The 21,386-nt window shown below is 36.9% G+C and overlaps 1 protein-coding gene across 3 annotated transcripts in view; it reads left to right on the top strand.

Moving 5' to 3' along the window:
* ROCK1 (Rho associated coiled-coil containing protein kinase 1) overlaps nt 1-21,386 on the top strand; it is an 82,287-nt gene that overhangs the window by 21,700 nt on the left and 39,201 nt on the right. For all 3 annotated transcript variants that reach the window (XM_052704552.1, XM_052704553.1, XM_052704554.1), the window contains exons 3-9: nt 8,678-8,759; nt 12,479-12,579; nt 13,415-13,552; nt 14,773-14,948; nt 18,020-18,104; nt 19,767-19,911; nt 20,195-20,333. In XM_052704552.1, the coding sequence (XP_052560512.1) occupies nt 8,678-8,759; nt 12,479-12,579; nt 13,415-13,552; nt 14,773-14,948; nt 18,020-18,104; nt 19,767-19,911; nt 20,195-20,333 (866 nt within the window). The remainder of the gene's footprint in view (nt 1-8,677; nt 8,760-12,478; nt 12,580-13,414; nt 13,553-14,772; nt 14,949-18,019; nt 18,105-19,766; nt 19,912-20,194; nt 20,334-21,386) is intronic.

The following is a 21,386-nucleotide window of genomic DNA, read 5'->3' as shown; positions in this document are numbered from 1 at the left end:
GGAAAAAGCTTGAAGAGGCAAACTGTGGTTGGTTTCCCAAGTAACAGTTGCAGAGGGGGATGTTTCCTTTGCTATAAATGTCACTGTTTCATAGAGGTGTTGTACTGTTGCTTTCCCTTGACTGAAGTTGTTTGTTACCTTTGGACTTCTGAACTGATACTGGCACAGTTTATCCTTCCATATCTCTGGCTTATCAGTTGTGTTTACTGTTTTATTGAAGGACAGTTGTGTACCAGTGTTTCTATCTGCAGTGTTTTTATCCATCCTACTTTTGCTTTCTAATGAGTATTTCTCAGACTGTTTACTCTGTTATTCTGAATCGGTAGCTGTGTGTATGTTCAAATGGACTGTACAAGCAGAAGCAGTAGATCTGTGTGCTGCCTGTGGATGAGTGTCCTCTGAAGATAACTAAGAGTACTCATCTCAACTTTTGCTGATGTATTTTGCAGGTGAGATTTAGTTTCCGCCCCCAGGTTACTTTACATTTGAGATGCAGGAACAGGGCTTGTGGTATATTTTCAGCAAACAGGCTAACTTGCATAACTCAAAAGGATGTGAGGTCACTTCCCAAGGTATTTCTGTGGCTGCTGTGGTTTCAGGGAGCTCCAGACCTGTGAGGCACTTCTATTGCTTAGTGCTGGAGCTGCTGTACAGCGTTGGATCCATGGTGGTGTGAATGCCAGTCAGACCTTTAACTATAATATGCTTTAAGTGTATTTGTGCTCAGCACATTCAATATAGTTTTATTGGAAAGGGCAGTTTTAAGAAGCTGTGCTTACACATTATTTGATCCTAGTGGGAATTCAAATACAGCTTGGTTAAATCATGTAAACCTAGTGTATACCATCTCTTTTTATTTTCTGCACATTGAGGTATCAGGAAACCAGTGTAGCCTTCCAGATAGTTATGCAGCTCTTTTCTTCTGCATGTAAGGTGTCTTCTGGATGGCAGCACATACCGTGCACTGTACTGAAGCACTGTAGATTGTAAAAGAGCATACCACAGCATAGCAACTCATGCAGGTGAACTTCTTTAAGGGAAATCAGCTACAGCTATCAAGAGACCTCTCTCGTTACAAAATGAAATAATATAATTTGACTTAACAGCAATTAGTTTTTACTGCTTTCATTCAATCTCTTCCATCTGCTTCCAAACACACGTTGCACTTATTTCTGCATAAATCTGACTGAAATATGTTCTTGGTGATATTTTGGTGTCTGTATATATATTTTCTTCATCTTCCCTGAAAACACTGTTCTCTCGTTTTATAGCTGTTCTTAAAGATATTAGATTAACTGAACTTTATTAAGGTGATATATTGAAGTAGTAAAATAGCAGTGTATTAAATTTAAGCTTGGGTTTAATAAATACTAATCACACTATAATTTCCTACCGTAGTGAAATTAGTGCTGTTATAGTGTTAGAGGTTTTTGTTGGCAGGGACAACAAAACCTCTGAAATGTGTAGAACCCAAAATATGTCTGAAATGCGAGGACCCCGAAGTACTGCATGCTTTTGAAAGAGCAGTACAGCTTGTGTCTGCCTGTCTGTCGTCCTCTGCTGAAGATTTTCTTCTATGTGAGTATGGGTGCTAAAAAGACTGTTACCAATTAAGTACTTACATTTGCATATAACTATACAAAGTTGAGTTACAGGTAAAACTTGACACTATGGAAAAAATCTTTAAAATCCTGTAATGAAGGCAATGACTGTTATTGCTTTCAATACCCTCGACTTGAGGTTTCAGGATCTTACTACTGAGATTTTAAATCTTTACTGAGTTAAACTCCTTACTTATTGGGAAAAAATTTCTTTGTGAAAGACTTAAATTTATGAAAGCTCAGTGAATGCTGCAAGATACAAAGAAGTAATGAGCTCTGTAGTGTTGTAGATGCCAGCAACAAGAAGGTGCCATGAATCAAGTGCCTTGTACTCAAGCTCATGTCAGTTTGTGTACTTTGCCTAGTCTAACAGTGTAATGAAAATTCTTAAGTGAAGTGTCTTAACTCTGTGTACATTCACTTGTCTACTTTGAAGATGAAGTACTAAATTGCAGTTCCGTGTTCTCTGGGCAGCAATGTAAACAAATAAGATTAATTTAAAACTGTATAGTCTTTTACATACTTAATTAGAGGTGGGTAAATGCAGTCCTATTGGCCTGAAAGTTGGCTTTCGAAGAATATTGCCTGAAACTAGTAGGTTATAAAGGTCTGTGTGAAAAATACATTTAAAAAAAAAATAAAAGTGGAGAGGAAATAATGCTGGGCATGAGAAGAATGGAAAGCTTTGTGTCTTTCCTTATCAACACAGTTGGCAGCAGGATGTTTCACAAAACAGTAGGGGAGCTCAAAGATGGCTCCAAGGCTTTCTAAAGGGCTGAAGAAACATGAAGTATGCAGAGCTAAGCCTTGTAATGGGGTCTGCCTGCTAATGATGGGGTGTTAAGGATGTTTGGAGAGGATAACTCCTAATGCTTTTTTCATGCAAAGCAAAAGCATAACTGAAGCCATGAAAAAAATGGGAAATTTCTGTATTACAGATAGAATGGGGTCATTTAGGTTGGAAGGGAACTCTGCAGCTTGTCTAGTCCAGCGTCCCATCACAAGCAGAGTCAGCTGGAACAGGCTGCCTGGGATCATGCCCAGTTAGATTCTCAGGATCTCTGTGGGGATATTGGACAACCTGTTCCAATGTTTGACCACACTTACAGGTGTGTTTTATCACTAATTTTTCTTCAGATGAAATCTCATGTTTTAATTTCTTTGCCTCCTGCCCTGTCAGTGGATACCACTATTGGTGTTTCTCTTTTTCATCCCCTTCTGTTTCATACACGTGGATAAGATCTTCATGAGCCTTCATTTCTCTGGCTCTTTCTCTCTCAGCCTCTCAGGACAGTGCGTTAGTCACCTATATGGCCTTCTTCTGGATTTGCTCTCTCTGGAGGGCCCCAGAACTGGGTTCAACAGTGCAGGTGTGACTTCACCAGAGCTGAGTGGTGGGCAGGGATCACCTCTCCTGTCCTGGTGGCAATGCTGTAGGTATCACAGCCCAGGGTGCTAGTGGCTGCCTTGTAGCTGGTCAGTGCTCAGCACGTACCGGTGGCAGGAGCATTTCCTCCCCAGGTGTGGGACTTGGCATCTGCCTGTGCTGAAGTTCACAAGACTGCCAATTTATCCAGCCTTTCCTGGTCCCTTTAACAATATAAAGATCTGATGATGCAGTTCAGAGAAACATGTCTTTTCTTTCCATGTGGAGTCGAGTTACTACTTTTTGTGCAAGTTTGCAGGTAGGATATAAAAACTCACTTCTCCTGCTACTGTCCCTATTGGCATTTCAGCACAGATCATGTATATACATTTTGTAATGTAGGACATGTTGAAAAATTATGATGGACCCACGAGGATAAAGTTCAGTCAGATTTGTTGGTTTAAAGTATGGGAGGAAGCTCTAGTACTATAGAAATAAACAGGAAAATAGTTACAATGTGGGGAACTAAAATATGGATGGTGAGAGTTGTTTGCTCTGAAGACTTACTGTGCTCTCTCCAAAAAAGGAAAAGTAGCAAAGACTGTAAAATTGGATAACTGCCAGTCGGTCCGAGGAATGCAACTTTTGTATGCTGATAACACTCACTAGGTTTCTTAGTTGTCTGAATGATAAACCAACAGTTGTCTCAGTAGCTGTCCTTCATCTGAGTTTATTCATTTTTTTTTTGTCATACACTTCCATTAGGTACATAGTAATAAAATGTGTATGAAGTTAAATAATAATAAAAATTAGAAATAATCCTGTGGCTGTATCCTGATAATGTAGGTCATGTATGTTTGAGTTTATGTCACTTAAATGTGGTGACAACGTGTTTTGCCACATTGGATTTGCTTGATAGAGTTTGAGTTATTTTAACGCTAAATTTCACTGTAAAAATTGCATTAAAGTTTATTTCTTATGTCTGAATAAAAACAGTATTACAGATACTGGGGTTAAGGAGTGTTTTTACAAAGTGAGACAGCTCACTGCAGTCATGGTGGGAGTGATAGCTTGATTTGGGAACGCTTTGGGATGAGGTCAAAACTTTGTGAGTAGAGCAGTACCAGCTGACGTGGGACTGCTTACTGCAGGAAACAAACACACTGTGAAGGAATCTTAATGAAAAGACATTCATAATACATATTAATGTATTGAAATTCAATTATGAATTATCGAATTATGAAATTCAAAGCTAATAAAATATGTAATTAATATGTATGCTAATGATACATGTTATTGTTTTCTATATGTATAGAAAAACTGAATGGAAAGTAAAGAAATCTGTCTGCATGCCTCTTAATGAAAATGCATACAGGATTTTTCATACTGGAGTCCTTCCTTAGAGCGTTCTAGAAAAGATCTTTGTACAAATTGACAAAAAAAACCAAACAAACAAACTGAGAGTGGTTAATATTTATCCATCTCTTTTTTTTTTTTTTTTTTTTTTTTTTTTTTTGCTTGATGGTGACTCATTAAGACGTGGAGCATTTTTGTGTGTAACCTTTCTGTTTTTCTACATTGCTATTTAAAACTGTTTCGACAGCAGTAAGGAAGATGTTGAACGTAAAACATTTTTTCTTCTTTCCTTGAAATAAAAAAAAACAACTTGGGGGGAATGCAGGAGCACCCAGACCCAGCAACAGAACAAATGAGCCCGTGTGTGTTAAGATGGGGAGCACCTTAACTCCTGTTTGTGGAAGAAAGTCATATTTTGCAGACGTATCATAGATCCTTGAGGGGATTAGCGAGTATGAGGCAAACAAAAAACATTTGATAAAGCTCTTCATTTCAGATTTTTATCAAAAATAAGTTGCTCTCGGATGGGGTTGTTTGTGGATGAGTGAATAAATTAAGAGTTGGCCATCGGCTCACTCAACAGAGAGATCAGTAATGGTGTATAACAGGCTTGTGGTATTTCTGAGAAATAAGTGATCCAAAGTGGTGAATAATGAGGGGATTTATGCTAAAAGGGTAGTGAAAACTTAAAGCAGAACAAAGGAACAGTCATTATTTGCTGGTGCCTGGATGGTTAAAAGTAGTAGGTGAAATTCAGCATGGGATGATAAACTCTGATCTTTGTTGAGTGTTGAACTGGATTTGGCTTATAGTACCTGGTTGCATAAAAGAATCAGTGCAGTGCACAGTGGCAGTCCCAATTACTCAGATAATGCAGTTATTAACTTAGTGAAGAGCAGAAACAGGAGATACTGTGCTGTAGTTTATGCTTTTGGAGTGAACACAACTGAAATACTATTTATGGTTTTCCCTCCAGTTCAAAAAGGGAGGATGAGAAACAAAACATTGGGTGACAGTGGGACTTGAAATACAATTCGTACAAGGACAATTGGAAAAGGCTGAAGGGGAAATGATGGAAGTGTGTGAAATTGAGGTGGAGGAGCTGGGTAGTCATCATTACTTTTGTGGCTGAGGCATGGTGACAAAATACATAAAATGAAGTATGCTTTCATGTACCCTTTAGGGTGTGGAGTTATTTATGTGATGCTGTAACTGCTAAACACTTAGAGCAATGAGGGAAAAATTACTGAAGAAAATTGTAGTTTGCTATTAAATACAGCAATGCGATTTCTGACATATACCAAAAAGGCATTGCCATATGCTGGACTTGTTCATGTCCTCTATCCTAGACATCCTTGTCCTCCTCTTTGGAGACAGTATTTGAGTTCAGAGCGGCCTTCCAGTTGACTCTCTTAGAGCTTAGGTTTAGTTGAAAACACCTCCAGGCTGTAAATGTTGGTGAGATGTACTGGCTGTGCTGTGTTTAAAGATATGTATCGAAACTAGGTTTTTCCCATTGGTATGGTTTCAATATCACAAAAACATCTTGTTTATTTTAATAAACAGCATCTGATTACTGTAATTGAAGAGGAGGAGATATGGCTCCCATAGGTCTTGAAGGAAAGATATTCCTTCCTGTCTGTATCAGGTGGGGGTCAGGTGGCACACTGAGCAAGATGGAAACAGGAGAGCCAAGTTCTCTTTGCAGTTATCAGCAATAATGGTTGTGTCTCCTTTCACTTGACCTTGTTTCTCCAGTTCTCGCTGTAACTCTGTCCTATGTTCCTGTCTCTGTCACCTGTGCCTCTTCTGCTGGGCTTTGCCTTCTTCCTGCCTGCTTCTCCCTGTTCCTTCTCCAGCGTAGCACTTGAAATAGCTCTTAGTTCTCTGGATGTTGTAGCAAAGGGGGGGTTGCTGTTAAAGAGACTGCTGTAAGAAGCTACTTGTCTCCAACACCTTTAGGTGTCCCTTGTGTGATTTTGAAGTGTGATTTGACGTGAACATGAGATCATCAAGTAGTTTGAATTTGTCTTGCAAAGTTTATTTTTTTTTAAGTGCTTTACTTGAGAGAGTTCATTCAAAGATCTGAAAGGGAATATTTCCGTGGTTCACTCTGATTTAAACAATTCTGAAAGTTTGCTGTGCCTTGTTAACTGTGAATTCCCCACTCTCGTCTTGACTTCGGAACTTTATTAAAAGGCACACATGCACCTGACAGACCAATGAAGCTGTGACACTTTGAATACTTAGCAATTTTTTTTTCTGGGTAAAGTCATATTTTAATTTAGAATGAAAAAAGTCATGATGCAAATTAAGACTGATGTTAAAAATGTGTAAATATTTCCATTAGTCTTAGCTTCTTGTAGTCACTTTTTAAAGTTCTCGTGCCCCAGAAGGAAAAAAATGAAGCGTGTCAATACTTAGTTGGTTTCTCTCCTGAAGCTACCAAAAAGGTGAAATTCTCTGGTGGTTTTTCTGGGTGTTTACTGTGCATCTTTGAAAAAGGCATCTTTTAGCAGGATACAAAGTATTTCTGACCAAGTTGCATTTGATCTAGCGCTATATCCCAATCTGGTTGGAGTCCAAGCTGTAATTGGCCTCCTACTCTCTTGTTTATATTTCTGATCCATTAGTATGTCTTTGTGGTTGTTGTTTGCTTTCCTTTCTTCTCATCCGTATAAGTTCAAAACAACGGGCCTTTAATACACTCAAGATGCAAAAGCTGACTTTAAGGGCTGTGAAAATATTGTGATAATTGATTTGACTATTTTTTTTGTTCTCATTGTAATGCTTCTTAGAGTTCCAGCTAAGCCTCTTCTTATGGAGAGCTAACTTAACCTAGCAATGTTTCAATGAAATTAACAAAATGAATAGTGTCCAGCCTTTAATATAGCTCTGATTAGCCTTGTATTTTTAGTTCCTTACCCATGGTTTTGAATACCATCATGATTTTACTGCTTGTTTTCATTACATCTGAGATATTTCTATCTCAGTAAATTTAAAATGAGGATTGTAAGCCTATAAATAGTTTAGATAGGTAGTGTTTGGTTTGCATAGCTTATAAATTCTTATAGACTGATGGGAATAAACAGGTTGGAATTTGATGTGAGGAATCAAAGGCAATTTTTTAATATACATCAAACATATTCTTCTAATAAATATTCTTGTAAAGTAAGCTTTCAGAAAGCTTGCTCTGTAGTATTTTTTCAAGGAGAGTTACCTGAGGGATAAAGCAGTTAGGACTGATGGATCAACTTTCAATCGTGTATCGCATAATTGCATAGAAGTAAACAACAGCCAAACCCAGGTCTGATCAGATCCAAACTGATGAGTTCAAAGATGTCTGATCTAGGAGCTTCCTCCAGCAGGTCAGTAGTAGGTGGTGTGGGCATGTAGGTGGCAGTAGGACATGTAAGTAGCAGTACTTTCCTGGCACGCTTTGCTTGCACCCAGTGGTTGGTATTCCACGGCTTTCCTATCCATCAGCTTTCTTGTTACCTGGCTGATGAGTGCTACATGTGTAATTCACAAGGTCTTCCTAGAATACTTGATTGTTTTTCATTAGATGCTCTATCTGTTGTTTTCAGCCAACACATTTTTGTTTAGTTTTTCTCTGAGGAGGTGTAAACCACTAAAGCGTAATACATGCCTGTTGTAAAATGACGATCATAAACTTTAAGACAAAGTTTATGGCTTGTTTATACTTAACAAGACCTTAAAAATGTAGGGTTTTTTTTTTTTTTTTTTTTTTTTTTTGGTTCATGGCAACGTATTTGGTGAAAAATCAGTGAAATTGCATTTGTTCACACAAAATTAAATTCATACCTTGTAAATATATTATCTTCATTGCTGTGATTAAAAAAGATGGAGAGGTTTGGGTGGTGGGGGGCCTGACTCTTGGAATTAACCTTTTTTCCTGTTGCCATTCAGTGATTAGATGCTTGCTGCATGGTATGTTGTCATTTCTTAACATTGATCAACCTCATTAGAACTTTCATAGTTCTAATGAAGGTTTTCTAAACGTGAAAACCTTAAAAAAATTTAAGGTTTTCATGTTTAGGAAAAAATAGTTCTACTGTAAATGTGGAGCTAATGAAGATGAGTAATTTGTACAAGTGTATTTGTTTTGAGATGAACAAAGATGAAGTTTCAACCCTGGCCATTGGAAGAGGAGTAACAGCTATTTTGTTTGTCCTTTAGAGATGTGCAGTAGCTAATTGAATCATTAAGTAAATGTGAATAATTTTGTTTGTATGGAAAATCGATTAGAACAGCCATTTTAATCTCATCACTCTGACTAGCAGAATGTGTATTTTCCCAAACATTTAATTTTGCTTTTATTGTTTTTCTTCAGGATGGATTAGATGCTTTGGTGTATGACTTGGATTTTCCTGCCTTGCGAAAAAACAAAAACATTGATAACTTCTTAAACAGGTGTAAGTATTTAATATTGTGGTTACTAACTAACTGGGATTAGAAATACCAACTGAAATAAAAGAATTTGTTGTTGCATCTTGAAATCCTTTGAGAAGTCCTTAGAAATTTTGAGTGCAAGGTGTTCTAATAGTCACATTTGTTTATTTACCAGTCAGTACTGACACAGTTACTAGTAGAAATCTAATCCCCACCAAATGAATGTTCAAGTTTGCTAACGTAAGTGATGTTGTATTCAGTATCACAGAACCTTTAAAGAGAAAGGCCTGTTTTCTTTGTTCTTGGCAACCTTTTGGATTCCTGTAGCTTGCTATGTAATATCATGTGCTAATGTACTTAAAGCAATTAGCAGTAAAATGACGTAATGTGTGCAGTGTCAAGAAATCATACTGAAGTGTTCACTGACAGACTGGAGCATTTGTTTCATATTACAAAAGGTCTCTTTACTCTATCCAATACTCTATAGATGCTGTATTTACATATTTATCAGTTTAGAAATTTTTTTTTTTATATATGCACAATTGTTAGGTCACCATGGTAGCTTCCTTGATTTTAAAAGGAATTAGCAGGTAAAAAATAATCCGTTTTATTATCTAGACAGAAAAAAGAAAAGGGAAGAAAATGTTATAAACATTTTGTTGTTTTTTTTTCTTATTTTACAACTGGGAGATAGCAGTGCCCTATTACGCTTTCTTGTTAATTCTGTTCCCTGTTGGGTTTTTTTGGAAAGAATTTCAAAATTCACATACCTTCAGGTTAATTTTACTCTTATCATAGAATCACAAGGTTGGAAAGCACCTATAGATCATCTAGTCCAACCATCCTCCTATCAACATTACTACCCATTAAGCCACTAAACCCTATCTTGTAGCTCCTCATCCGGATGCCGCTTAATCACTGCCAGGGCCGGCAACTCCACCACCTCCCTGAGCAGCCATTCCAGTGCCTGACCACTCTCCAAGAGAAAAAGTTTTTCCTCATGTCTAACCTAAACCTCCTCTGGTACAATTGTGGCCATTTCCTCAGGTCCTGTTTGTTGCCTGGGAGAAGAGGCCAAACCCCTCCTCATCACAACCTTCTTTCAAGGAGTTGTAGAGTGCAATGAGGTCTCCTCTGAGCCTCCTCTTCTCCAGACTAAACAATCCCAGCTCTCTCAGCTGCTTCTCTACTTGTGCTGTAAACCCCTCACTCCTTAGGAAATCATATTATGTATCATATTGCTCTCTATTTTTTCACAAGAAGATATCCTTCTCAGTAATAATATTCTTAATGAATAATGTTGATTCTACTGATAGAAGTACTGCCTGCTTTTCATATCTAAAAGTAAAATAAAATAAAAAAAGCACATCATTTAAGAGCGAAGTCTTTTACAGTCTACCAAACAGATAAATTCTGGAAATGATGGCAGAGGTCTTTCCTGATTCTAGACATACTGCTGTCTGTGGATAGAATGGGCAAAGCTTAGAATTATATTAAGTTTTATTAGATTTTTACAAGCTTAAACATTGTAATTGAATGTTGTAATAACCAACTTTTATGACAAATGCAAAGTAATTTCATTAAAATAACCTGATTTTTGTCTTTACTTCATTGAAATTGGTTTAAGTCACAATAATGAACGGGTGGATTTCATTTCATTTCCTATCTGTGCCAGTGTAAGCCCATTTGATGTGGTCTGTGGTTCAGCATGCAAGTCAGGCACTCCAGCAACCAGCTTACATCTAATGTTAAACTTCTCACAGTTCAAGCTATGTTTGAGTTTGTACTCATTGTTATGCACACATATTGTATACTCAGTTATTTGCAGAGAAGGTGTGGTGAAAGTGCTGGAGAAAGGAGAAGTTGGATTAGGCAAAGGAAATTCTTATTTCAAAACATAATTTGAATGCAGTTTTTAAGAATAGTGAAGTTGTCAGAAAGTTTCAGAAGATCTTCGCCTTAGCATTTGGGGATGAGTGAAGGAAAGGAAAATGTTTGTTCACGGTCTGAGAATAAGTGTCTTGTAGGTGTAAATTATTCTGTATAAAATGTAACCTGAAGGAATTTAAGGGTAGAGAACAGACCAAATTGTTTCAGCTTCAGACTGCTTTTAGAGATGTAATTTTGCTGTCATTGCTGGAATATGAAAACAAGCTGTGCACCTGTGAGCAGTGACCTTAAAGGGAATGGTGAAATCTAGTTTACCTCAAAATTCTGAGTTAAATAAATAAACAAGCTCCTTTATGTAACCTAAGACATGCAGGCACGTTTTATTGATTAATAGAAAACCATTAAAAAGTATCTTTTTGCAGTATTAGCTATCCAAATAGTTTACTCCATTATTGTACAACTTCATTGTGCTCATTTACATTACAAATAAAATCAGAGCTTGCTTTATTTTCTAGAGAACATGCTGTTAGGAGATGCTTAGACAGTAAGTTAACAGTCATTGGAAAAACATTATCATGGACTGGATGATCTTGAAGGTCTTTTCCAGCCTCAGTGATTCTATGATTCTGTAAGAATTGCCGCACTTCAGTTCTCTGCAGTCCCACCCATCTGCTGCCATAGGTCAGTTTTTGCAATTTGCAAATAAGGCAATGCATTTTATTTTAAATTACTGAATATTTTGATCCTTGTATGAAATATTTTGTCAGAATTTACAGTTTGAACATAGTTTGTTGAAATCAGCTAGGGTCACATTGCATTGTAAGGGATGGCTCCACCATAGTGGTTTGATAGAGTATTTATTCAAACAAAACTGCATTTGTTTCTGTAAAATAATAAAATCTTGATTTAATTACACATATGCCACTTTCGTTTTAGGTAATGGTAGTGTATGCTGCAATCAAATGGTAGTTTTCTGTTGTCTGCCAAGTCTTTTTTTTTAACATGAACCACAGAATTGACATTTCTCTTTTCTCTTCCCTTGTATTTCTTTCCAAGCTTTTCTGTTAGGTCTAGAATATTATTTTTGAAAGTAAAATGATGTTGTATAACTTGTTTTATTAGAAGTATTTTAGTATCTGTTCCTTCTTTTTAGAAATACTGAAACTTGAAGCTTTTCCATGTAATCTCATGCCAGTGTTGACCCACATGGATTAAAATAGACCGTTATAATCTTTGACCAAATTTGGAATTAGAATATCTGCCCACTGGGAGTTGGTAAATTATTGTAGTTTATAGAATGACAGGTTTATATAAATAATTACCATGATTCCCACTGCGTGTTTTAAATTAAAATCTTCTTTTTACAGTAAAATGAATAATGAAAGTGCAGAATTCTGAAAGGTTTTTAAAAATAGTTTAAGTGTCTCTTATGTATACTTAATAACATTTTCTCAGATGTATTGCATAGTTATCCAGAAATAGTCTTTTAAAACTGATGTACTTACAAGCAAGATCATGCTGGATACGAGATTTTCACATAGCTCCTTTTTTTTTTTTTTTTTGGTAATATAATTATTTAGAAAAAAATATTTAGAAAAAAATGCCAAGTGAAGGATGTCCAGTAACTTGAGTGTACCATCATTCTTGTATTATGTTTATGTCAGGTTTGGTTACTACAGTAATGAGAGTGAGGTCATGCATTCTGCAGGGAAGTTTCCAATAGGGAAGTAGGTTAAAATCCAAATCCCCTCTTTAAGGAGTTTATCTTTCAATAATGTTGAAAAATTAAAATAAGAGGTGAATGAGTTTAATCAATTTGATGCATATGAAATGTGAATTTTCTTTCATGTAGATAAAGACACAGTAAATAAAATGAGGGATCTGCGGATGAAAGCTGAAGATTATGAAGTGGTGAAGGTCATTGGCAGAGGGGCATTTGGGGAAGTTCAGCTGGTAAGTTCTGTCGCTGTACGTTTGAATGTCTTCTGTAGCATTTGCTGATGCATCTGTTTCTGAATGCAGAGTTCAGAAGATGAAATCACATATTACATATATATGTTATATATGCATTATGTTATACATTATATATTATATATGGAAATACATATTTCTGTATCTCCCTATCTATTTCTTTTTATCCCATGGAAATGTTTTTGAGAATTTCTGTACTCTCAATCTGCACCTGTTTTGCACTGTAAGTCATACTTCTATTAAGTGGAATATATATTACTCATAATCCACAAAATCAGTCTTTGCTGGTGTATTTATGGATGCTCAAACAGTTCTTCAGGACTCAAAGAATTTCTGCCAGTTCAGGACTTACAACTGGAGTTTTGTGGAAGTTTTTCAGTGATGAGAGGAGATGTGTGCTGCTGATGTTACATCAGCAACTAGACTTGTTTGTGCTGCTTTATTAAACTGAGAATTGGTGGTAGAAACTAGACATAAGCAGCAATTTTATGTTTGCTAATGATCTCTACAAATGCTAATTGTCTTACTAGTTTTTAAAAGGTGCCTCCACATGTCCTTTTAGAGATATTCACCTGCAAGACATAAAATGATTGTTATGCCTTTGGATGCTGTAGGATAGTTCTAGCAAGTATTTAAAGAGCAAAGTCAGAAAGTGCCATCTAATTGTTTTGTAGATGTAGAATATGTAATTCTCTGTGAAAGCATGATGGGTCGTATGAAATCTATTAAATAGAGTGAAGCATGAAAAGTATGCAGTTATATTCTTCCTGTATTAATGTGGGAAACTAATGTATTTTGTATGTAACTCTTGTCATAGGTAAGGCATAAATCATCAAGAAGAGTGTATGCTATGAAACTTCTGAGCAAATTTGAGATGATAAAAAGATCAGATTCTGCGTTCTTCTGGGAAGAAAGGGATATTATGGCTTTTGCTAATAGTCCCTGGGTTGTTCAGGTATAGTGAGATTCCTTTAAAAAACATTATTGGTGTACAACAGTTCCGTTGTAGTGCTGCATGACTTTTTTTCATGGTTTAGCTTTTTAAATTCCCTTCTTTGTTACACTGATCTCTTGGAGAAATACATCACTTACAACAGGAATGCTGTTTGCAACAAATAGCATGTATTGCATTTGGTTGAGAACTGCTTTCCTTTAACAATTGCAAGATAAGCTATTCAGCTTATTCTTAGAACTCTTTGCCAGATGGAAGTTAAAACTGGTGAGCCCGCTCCATAGTAATTCTTTGAAGCAGCCCATGTAACAGAAATATGCGTAAGATGTAGCTTCTGCATATTCCATTTTCTGTATATATTTGCCTGCTCTGGTTATGTCTTCCTCATTTCAGTGTTATTACAATGTTTGGAGAGGCAGTGCTGCCTTTGAAGTTAATATGGAGGATGCCTGAAGCTATCATCATACGTTTGCGTGTGCATGTTAACACATTCGTTTAAACTGTTCTTACCCTTAAGCATGCAAATTCTTTTGTTAAGTTAGAATTAAACAAAATCATTCAAGAGCAACCTAAAAGTCATACAAGTTTTACCGCAGTCAAACAGGCAACTACATCACTTCTGTCTAGGAGTGATTGTCCAACAGAATATTTTATGATTTTCTGAAAGGTTTAGGGAATCATATTTAAATCTACGTTCACTAATTGTGTTGAACAGAGCATCGACTACTGTAAGGGAAGTACTGCTTTTTTTGGTTGTTTTAAATTTGAATTCACTTTCTAAACAATGGATACACTGACAATAGAATAATAAATATTTAGTGATAACACAAATAGAATCAGGAAGATGCTTGCAGTACAGTAGTTTCATGTTTACATATTTGTCAGTTGTCATTCCAGGGAGAAAGGAAGCATTACGTTCTATTATGCAATGAACTCTCTTTGAAATTATCTCAATATTTATTGCACCAGATTGTGATCTGGAAGCAGAACTCTACTGCTTACGTAGTAATATAAAAGAATGAAAAATCTGGCAGAAATTAACTTGAGATTAAGATCTTTTCAGAAAGTCTACTGGATGGTGAAAAGTTACTGCAGTAGTTCTAGCAATTCCATTACTCAGTTGACTTAGTAAGGTGGCACAAGAATTCCAGGGTTTTCCAACTAGCAAAAATGAAAGATATCTGAAACATTTGGTGACTTGTTCTTTTATTTTCTTTTTACAGTTATTTTATGCATTCCAAGATGATCGTTACCTTTACATGGTCATGGAATACATGCCTGGTGGAGACCTTGTGAATTTAATGAGTAACTATGATGTTCCTGAGAAATGGGCAAGATTTTATACTGCTGAAGTTGTTCTTGCATTAGATGCAATTCACTCAATGGGCTTTATACACAGGTGAAAAAAAAGAATTGTTTACATAGTGTTTTAATTCTGTCAGAATTTAATTGTTTAAGATAGTTTAAAAATTGCTAATGTTTCTTCTTCTCTATTGTTTCAATATTATTCTGTATAACAACTACAAAAATTCTTGCTACCAGAAATTACAGATCTGAGGTGATACAGTCAAAATAAAGTTTTTCAGTTCCTCTGTTCAGAGAATAATAAAATGGTCCCACTTTACCAAGAGATGCAGACCTAAAGTGACATGAATAAGTTGACCCTAAATTAATTCATTTAACTTGGTCTAGTGGTTAGATTAACATTTAACCCAGTCTCATAGCAGGGGGATTGAAACTAGATGATCACTGTGGTCCTTTTTAACGCAGGCCATTCTGTGATTCTATGATTTTATGATCAGCTTCATGAGAGAAAGTTGTTTGGAGAATTTCATAGTAGTACACACTATTAGTAATTACTGACTCTTAGCTCTGCATTTAGGCACTGGAATGGGCTGCCCAGGGAGGTGGAGTCACCAATCCTGGAGACGTTCAAGGAACTTGGGATTTTGTGTTGAGGGACATGGTTTAGTGAGAGCTGTTGGTGATAGGTGGATGGTTGGACTGGGTGATCTTGAAGGTCTTTTCCAACCTTGGTGATTCTGTGATTTAGAGCCTCACATGGCAATAGTGACCCATTCAAAAAGAAATTGAACACGATTAGGAAAATCTCCCAGCCACCTATTTTCTTGTAAGAGGCCAGATGGAAAACAGACAGAGAGAAAAAGAACTTAGCTTAGTTTCATGTTATCTTTTTAACCTCAGGTGTCGTCACTTGTCAGATAAATTGAGATGTTCTCTGTTGATGTTTGAACTTTTGTCTGTTTATCTAGTTAACTGTGTTATCTAGAAGTAGAAGAATAAATTTATCAGCAGAAAATACGGGAACAGTTTGAGAAGGGCATGGTATATATTCTCAATTTGTAATTTGGTCAGATCGGCTTTAACACATTTTTGTACAAAGAAAAAAAGCAAAGCATGAAGCTATTAATCCATTGCTTGAACAGGATGTAGGTGGTACATCACTAATGATGTCAGTATACCACATTTAATGAATGGTCAGGCAGAACCATTTGTGTGTGTGTATTGCAGTCTTTAGAAAACAGACAACTGCAGTTGATTTGCAGTGCTGCTGGCTTTTCCTGAAATTTTAAAATATTTTGGGGCTGACAGTTTTTTTTTAATTTGAGGAGTGAATGGAAACTGATGAAGATGAGGGCTGATGTAGTGACAAAGGAAGTGGGAAGGGCTGAGGCTGCTATCTTTACCTCAACCTTCACTTGTAAGGTCTGCTGTCAGGCCTCCTAGGTCCCTGGTGGCATAATCTGGAGGACTAAAGCATTTCTGTGACAGAGAAAGATCAAGCTGTGTCCCATGTAGGCAAATTGGGCATATACAAATCTAAGGTCAGTATGATGCACCAAAGGTTTTGAAGGAGGTAGTCATGATACTGCTATCTGGAGTTTCTCCCTGGGGAGGAGTGGAGAAGAGGATCAGAGGACTGCAGGTTGATCAACACATTGACAGTCTCTGGGAATAGTATGGAGTATATTATCAGGAAACAGCTTCTAAGCACATGGACAAAAAGGTGACTGGGAACAGCCTGCATGGATTTACCAGGGGTAAAACTTGTCTTCTAACCTAAAGGCTTTTGATGAAGTTGTGATGGAGAGGTAGCTGGAATAGGTATACTAAAATATGGCCTCAAAGGGTTTTGCTCAGTAGAATGAAGTCCAGCAGGTTGCTAGGGATTCCTTAGAAGGTTGATGAGGTCAGCACTGTTTTTATTTGCAAGTAATGTTCTCATGAGACAGAATGCACCAGTCTTCAGCGGCCCAGTGAGACTTCATATAGAAGGTAAAGCCAGACTTGAAATTGCACAGTGATGGGGTTAGAGGCAGTGATGGCAGAAGTTGCAGGAAGGGTAACAGTGCTGGCAGAGGTTTCCCAGAGCCTGTGGAATCTCCTCCTTGAAGATCTTCCCTGCTCTGGGTGTCCCTGTTGGAACCAGGGTAGGGCCAGAGGACCCTGCCAACCTCAGCCTGTCTGTGAATCTTTAGTTATTCGTTAGGAGATATTTTGAGTATGGCCAAATGATGGAAGAGAGTTCATGAGAGTTTGTGAAATCCCCATCCTTGAAAAAAACACAAAACTCGACTGGATTCAACCCTGGGGAACCTGAATGTGGCTTTGAAGTTTAATCTCATTTCCTTAGTTGTGCTTTAATCAGGCAGTTGGCCTAAGCATGTTAGAAAAACTCCCAACTAAAATTATTCTGTGTATACTGATACATTTCCACTGTGTGCCCTGAGGTGAGGTAGTGCTAGAGCTATTCATTTCACAGTAGTGGCCTGAGTTGTTGTTTTGAAGTCCCAGAAATGTACTTTCTTCTGAAACTCATTTTATATTTCTGATTGCAGCTTCTTACTATTATTCTGCTACAGTATATTTAATACCATTAACTTTGAACTTCACCAGTTAGCTTATGGAAATTTCCTTTAAGAGAATTATCATGTGGAAAAGGGCATACAACAATGCTGCTTCTAAGCCAGAGAAATAGTTGTTCACACACACACGTATTTCAAAAAGTGACGTGCATTTGTTCCCTGAAAATAGAAGTGATGCAGGAGGGAAAAAAGCTGTGTTCTCAAGGTCTGATTGATAAGGTCTGATTATCTGGGAATTTGATGCATTTCTTTTTATGTAGGTGAACTGGATCTTAATGGAGATGGGTTTTAAACCACTGAGTGTTTTGTTTTTTTAATTATTATTTTATTTTGGAACAAGAGTAACTTCCAGATTTGTTAAATTCACTGACTTGAGACTGTGTTCCTACAGTCATTATCACTTTTTAAAACGTTTAGTTCCACAGTCTGCATGTAGGGCATGATACTTTAAGAAGGAAAAAATAGAGGAAATGGTATACTTTCATGTTGTTTTTCCTTGCTATGTTACATCTAAAAATGGATGACTGCTACTGTTTTCATCAGTTAAATCGACCAGTTAACACAAATGTTTTTCTCTTTTCAGAGATGTGAAGCCTGATAATATGCTGCTAGATAAAGCTGGTCATTTAAAACTAGCGGATTTTGGTACTTGTATGAAAATGAACAAGGTAGGCGTATGTTTTTAACTTTGCTTTTCTTTTTGTAAAAGGAAAGTGTATCTGAAAGTGAAAATAAAATAAACTGAAAACTTTTTAGATGAGAGGTGTCCGAGATTCCCCTCTATTCCTGTTACTATTCTTTATGCATCCTATTAAATTACAGTATAGAATGTGAAAATGATTCTGAAAATAGGGACTGCATCAACTTCTATACCCTTTCAGACAGACCATTAATTGTCTCTTGATCCCTCTGACTGTTCAAGTTTTTGTTATCAAAGTTAGTGTGAAAGAATGAGATTACTTCCAGCTTGTCAGTGATGAAAGAATCAAAGCTGATGTCTAAGTTGTTGAATCCTGATTATACTTACTAGCATATTCTGACCTTGCAAAAAGGTGAATCTGAAAGAAACAAGTTGAAGAATATAATGAAGTTATAAGAAGTACTTCAAGTAGTGTGGAACATTGTTGTTCCCTACACAGAGTTGATTAGTTTGTCCACCTGCACCTGTGTACTAGGAAAGCGATGTGAAAGAGATGATACTTTACAAATAGAGTCTGTGTAATATACACATCATGTTTTCAGTTTATTCTAGGAGCATTGAATAAATAATTCATTTAGCTGCTTTGCTGTAAGTAAAAGGCACCAGTAAAAACGAAATGCAGGCTATGTGCACAAATTGAAAAAGCTGGCTTAAGTTACAACCAGTCCACTTCAGTGCAGTAGCAGACACATAATTTGTCTTAATTTTGTCTTAATACAGATTTTTGGGTACTGATTTTGCTCTTAACAATGGAAACTCTTGAAATACAGAAGAATATTCAAGTGCTTAAGCTTTAAGTGCCAAAAAGAAGTAAAAGCATAGGATTTTGTATATTAGTGTGAAAGAAGTAAACTGGTGTCAATCATGCTTTGCGTTCTGTTCTGTACTAAACAAAGCTAGCTGTGTGTTGAAGAGCACGAGTAAAGTAGCTCTGTGGAAGAGAAACTGCTCCATGTAGACAGGAGCTTGATACAGGTGCATTCTGGATTCACTGCGCAAGCAGCATTTGCTTTGTTGTATTTCTTATTTATCTATTTTTGTACAAGTTTTTCTACTGATCCATTTCTAGAAACAGTATAGACTTATTCTGAAAGTATCTGAATACTGGAAAGGGTGGTGTGATTTCTGCTTCAGTGTTCTAGTTGCCATCTCCGGTGTGATTGCTGTGCTCTTCTGCCACTCCTTTCTCAGGAGGGTGAGGAGTGTAAAACATTCTTCTGACCTGTTACTCAATTTGAAGTCTCTGATTCAAGTTTCAGGGCCTTATCTACACTGCAGTCTTCCTGGCATTTTGGATATTGGATTGGAAGTGAAAAAGTTAATTTAGCTGGTCTTGACAGCAAAATCCTGAATGTTTGACTCCTACACTAACAGAGGAGCTTTCCTTGTTTACCCGAAATCCTGTCAGTATGTAAGACACTCATACTTGCTTGAGCAAGTAATCCAGTGCTTTGTTCTGGATTTAGTAGGTTAGTGATTAAAAATGTATAAATACCCATTGCAAGAAGAACATTTGTTAATGAAAGTTGATGTTGATTTATCAGCATTGTTTAGGCTGTGTGTACTCTTGAAAATGGCTTGCAATTTTGGCTCTTACATTTGGGCCTGGCTTTTTTTTTTCTCTTTGTAGGAAGGTATGGTACGATGTGATACAGCTGTAGGAACACCAGACTATATCTCTCCTGAAGTATTGAAGTCCCAGGGTGGTGACGGTTATTATGGACGAGAATGTGACTGGTGGTCAGTTGGAGTTTTTTTGTATGAGATGCTTGTAGGTGAGTAGTAGGATAATAAGAATGAAGTGTAGTACTTAACTCTAAGTTAAAATACCACTGTTGCTTTGACTGTTTAATGTATTACTTTCCTGCCATAAGTTGTGATTGTGACTTCATTGCTCATAAAGCATATTTTGGAAATATTCTGGCACAGTTCTCAAACACTTGTCTTTACCTGTTGTTCAGTTAGTTGCTTACATTCATTGAGTATATAATTCAAATGCTATACGTCAAATCCATAGTATTTATCTGTGTTTTCATTTTTGTCTTGTTGCTTTTTCAGGTGACACACCTTTTTATGCAGATTCTTTGGTTGGAACATACAGTAAGATTATGAACCACAAGAACTCCCTTACCTTCCCTGATGACAATGAGATCTCTAAAGAGGCAAAAAACCTTATTTGTGCCTTTTTAACTGATAGGTGAGATTTAAACTTTAATCAAAATGAAAGTAAGCTTTTGTTAAGGAAAACTATCATGTTGAAAGAACGTGTGTGTATCTCTGTATAATGTGTTGATATGGGTTTCTAAACTGCTCAGCACAAGTGGAATTTTCATTGTCTTGGTATGAACGCAGTGTAATTTAGATGCTACTGTAGTTTGATGTATGCAATCTGAATGCAGTTCTTTTGATTGAATGTTCTCCTTTGTGGAAGTTGGATTTTGTTTGTCTCAACAACATAAGAAAGTGTTGGCCTTTTGCTTAAAGTACAGGAAGGATGTCTTAAATTTAGTCAATAAACTTTTAGAACTTCAGTTACTTAAATCTTTTAAGTCATTTTGTCTACTTTGAAATAATGTTTTGCTTAATGTGAAGTAGCACTTACTAACCAGTGTTGCTGCAAACTGGACAAGCAGGTATCATTAGTTTTACTTTGTCCAGTCTCAGCCTGGGAGAGGAATCCCCAGTGCTTGCTGCTGTCCTTTGTGGTAGCTATCATGTACAGTGGTGGAAGGGAAGTGCTGCTACTGTGAATACTTCTACCTTCTAAACTTGGTTGACTATAAATATTTCTTAGTAACAGCTGCTGTGTTGTGGAGTGTCATAAGAGGCAGGGGGTCCTTTGGGATGAAGCTGAAGCAAAAGGTGCATTTTGTGAGCATCCCTAATACAATCCCAGCTGCTAGTGGGCATTCAGTCCACAGGATCAGGGTAGAGACAACCCAAAGGAAGCCCCCTGGATGAAATGTGGATGTTAGGCTTTCTAATTTTGCAGATGCACTCCAGTTGTTCCCATACTACTTAGTGTTATAAGCATAGCCTTCGCTTGAGACCCAGTGCTACAAAGGACGGGGACTGTTGCATTTGCTGAACTACGTGGGATTCAAGCAATGGCACAAACTCCTTGAAAGCTGTCTAGTCTGTCTGTAATGATAACAGCAGGAGTTCTTGTAGACAAGATTTAAACCAGATTTTTGTTCTGAAGTTACCTGTGGTGTTGCTGTAGTTATTTTCATATCTGAGAGCTTTGAGA

The sequence above is a fragment of the Tympanuchus pallidicinctus genome, unplaced genomic scaffold (assembly GCF_026119805.1).
Source record: "Tympanuchus pallidicinctus isolate F22 unplaced genomic scaffold, pur_lepc_1.0 scaffold5, whole genome shotgun sequence".
Taxonomy (NCBI): domain Eukaryota; kingdom Metazoa; phylum Chordata; class Aves; order Galliformes; family Phasianidae; genus Tympanuchus; species Tympanuchus pallidicinctus.
The sequence above is the reverse complement of the archived record's forward strand: the minus strand, read 5'-3'. Positions and strand labels throughout refer to the sequence as shown.